Source organism: Lotus japonicus, chromosome 2, assembly GCF_012489685.1.
Source record: "Lotus japonicus ecotype B-129 chromosome 2, LjGifu_v1.2".
Classification (NCBI taxonomy): domain Eukaryota; kingdom Viridiplantae; phylum Streptophyta; class Magnoliopsida; order Fabales; family Fabaceae; genus Lotus; species Lotus japonicus.
The window spans coordinates 46,477,162-46,479,830 of NC_080042.1; the positions used below are offsets into that span (position 1 = coordinate 46,477,162).

The 2,669-nt window shown below is 39.8% G+C and overlaps 1 protein-coding gene across 1 annotated transcript; it reads right to left on the reverse strand.

Annotated features, from left to right (window-relative positions):
• Positions 1-326: 326 nt before the first annotated feature.
• Positions 327-2,146, reverse strand: LOC130736517 (uncharacterized). Its single transcript, XM_057588341.1, has 4 exons — positions 2,003-2,146; positions 1,627-1,888; positions 1,010-1,464; positions 327-821 (listed from the first exon to the last, which is right to left on the reverse strand). The coding sequence occupies exons 1-4, from the start codon at positions 2,144-2,146 to the stop codon at positions 327-329; spliced, it is 1,356 nt and encodes a 451-aa protein (XP_057444324.1).
• Between the last annotated feature and the right edge of the window lie 523 nt (positions 2,147-2,669).

Consider the following 2,669-nt stretch of genomic DNA (forward strand, 5'->3'; position numbering starts at 1 on the left):
TTGAATATGTCAAATGTTTCAGATTTCTCTCTCATGAAGTCAATCCAAGTGTACCTGGAAAAATCATCAACACACACATACACATATTTCTTACATCCCAAGCTTTCAACTTGCATGGGCCCCATTAGATCCATGTGAAGTAGTTCAAGGACTTTTGTTGTAGTTGGATTTTGGAGCTTTGCATGAGACGTTTTGATCAGCTTCCCAATCTTGCATTCTCCACATATTTTACCTTCATCTATTTTTAACTTTGGTAGACCTCGAACAGACTCTTCAGAGATAACTTTCTGCATACTCTTGAGATTGATGTGACCTAGACGTTGGTGTCATAGATTCAATTCATCCACCTTTGATATCAAGCATCTAGACACCTGTGCTTTCTCTTGTGGAACCCACATGTAGCAATTGTCTTTAGACCTGACACCTCTCATCACAACCTTATGATTACTAGTAGTAACCATACATTCTGTCTTGCTAAACAACACATTTAGATCTTGATCACACAATTGACTTATAATGATTAGGTTTGTAGCCAATCCCTTGACTAGTAGAACATTATTCAGATCTGGAGATCCAGAGTTTACCAGCTTTCCAATGCATTTGATTTTTCCTTTAGCACCATCTCCAAAGGTAACAGATATACTGGAGTATTCTTTAAGATTTTCCAGATACTCCTTGTTTCCAGTCATGTGTTTTGAGAAACCACTATCAAAATACCAGTCTTCACTTGATGAAACTCTGAAAGATGTGTGGGCTATGAGGCAAGAGACTTCACCTTTGGGTATCCAAGCCTTCTGGGATGATTTGAGGACCTTCTGAATCTGGGATATCCATATAGCTTGAAGCAGTAAGACTTAATGTGACCAAACCTACCACAGTAATGACATCTCCAAGGAGTTGGTGCAGTAAACTTCTGAGTATTTGTATGTTGAGGCACATGTTGTGACATCGGGTTTGACATCCGATAGTTAACTGGATTTTTGAACTCAGAGTTTTCTTTAGCACTCACAAACTTCTTTGATGCTTTCTGATTTCCTTTATTCTCATACTTGTAACTGAAACCAATGTCTTTCACACTTCTTCCTTGCTTGCTAGTTTCTTCCAAGATCTCTTCTAGCATGTTGGATCCACTGTTCAGCATACGCACTGATTTATATGTTGTTTCAAGTTTTCCTATCAGATTGGACACCTTTTCTTGAAGCTCAACAATTGTTAGGAGAAGTTTGGCCTTTTCTACAGTTTCAACATCTTTCAGTTTTGTATTCCAATCCTCAAGATCATCCTCTAATTTATCAATAGTTCCCCTCAGGTTTTCATTTTCAGTCTTGAGTAGTTCTACCTCATCCCCTTGCTCCTTCAACCTCTTGCAATTTTCTTTCCATTTGATGTGCAACAACCTGTATGTCTCCTCTAGCTCTTCATATGTCATCTCATCCCCACTGGAATCTGAGTCATTAACAGCTCCTGAAAAAGCATTCACTTTGTTGGCAGATAATTCTTCCTCATCCTCAGTATCCTCATCTGACTATGTAACTACCATACCTTTCTTCTGTTTCTTCAAATAGGTTGCACACTCAGATCTAATGTGACCATACCCCTCACATTCATGACACTGAACACCCTTGCCTTGGTCTGATTTGTCTTCCTCTTTGGCCTTTCGCTGGGAATTGAAGGATTTGGAGTTGTCTGACTTAATGTCCTGGACATTAGGCTTATTTCTTCTGTCTATCTTCCTTAGAGCTCTATTGAATTTTCTAGCAAGAAGAGCCAAGGATTCTGATAAATTCTCACTTTCACTGTCAGCATCATCTCCTTCAGCAGTGTTGGATACAAAGGCAATACTTTTGGTCTTCTTCTCTGGTTTCTCACCCACTTTCAATTCATACGTCTACAAGGAACCAATTAGCTCATCCACTTTCAAACTGCTGATATCTTGAGCTTCTTCAATAGCAGTGACCTTCATTGCAAACTTGCTGGTTACAGACCTCAAGATTTTCCTCACAAGCTTTTCATCTGACATGGGTTCTCCTAGAGCAAATGAAGTATTTGACTGATCACGAACATGCATGTGATATTCAGAAATTGTCTCATCTTCTGTCATTGCCAAGTTCTCAAATCGAGTGGTAAGCATCTGGAGTCTAGACATCCTTACCCTGGTTGTGCCTTCATGAGCAATTTTCAAAATCTCCCAAGCATCTTTGGCCACAGTGCAAGTATTAATCAATCTAAACATGTTTTTGTCAACAGCATTAAAGATTGCATTCATTGCTTTTGAGTTTGCCAGAGAAGCTTCTTCTTCAGCACTTGTCCACTCATCCTCAGGTTTTTCTTCAGGAATAGATGTGCTTCCCTCAGCTTGAGCTGTGACAGGATGTTTCCAACCTTTGACCACAACCTTCCAAGTTTTGTTGTCAATAGACTTGAGAAAAGTTGTCATGCGAACCTTCCAGTAATCATAATTAGAGCCATCCAAGATTGGTGGCCTATTAATCGATCCTCCCTCCTTACTGTCCATGAGATCAAGAGAGTATCTCCCTGGAGCTCACCCAAACAGAACAGGGGTGTCTGCTCTGATACCAATTGAAATTATAGATCCCTTAGAACAGATGTCCTGCACGATGCTGGGACAATCGATTAGAACAATATGACTGAAAACGCACAAACACAGG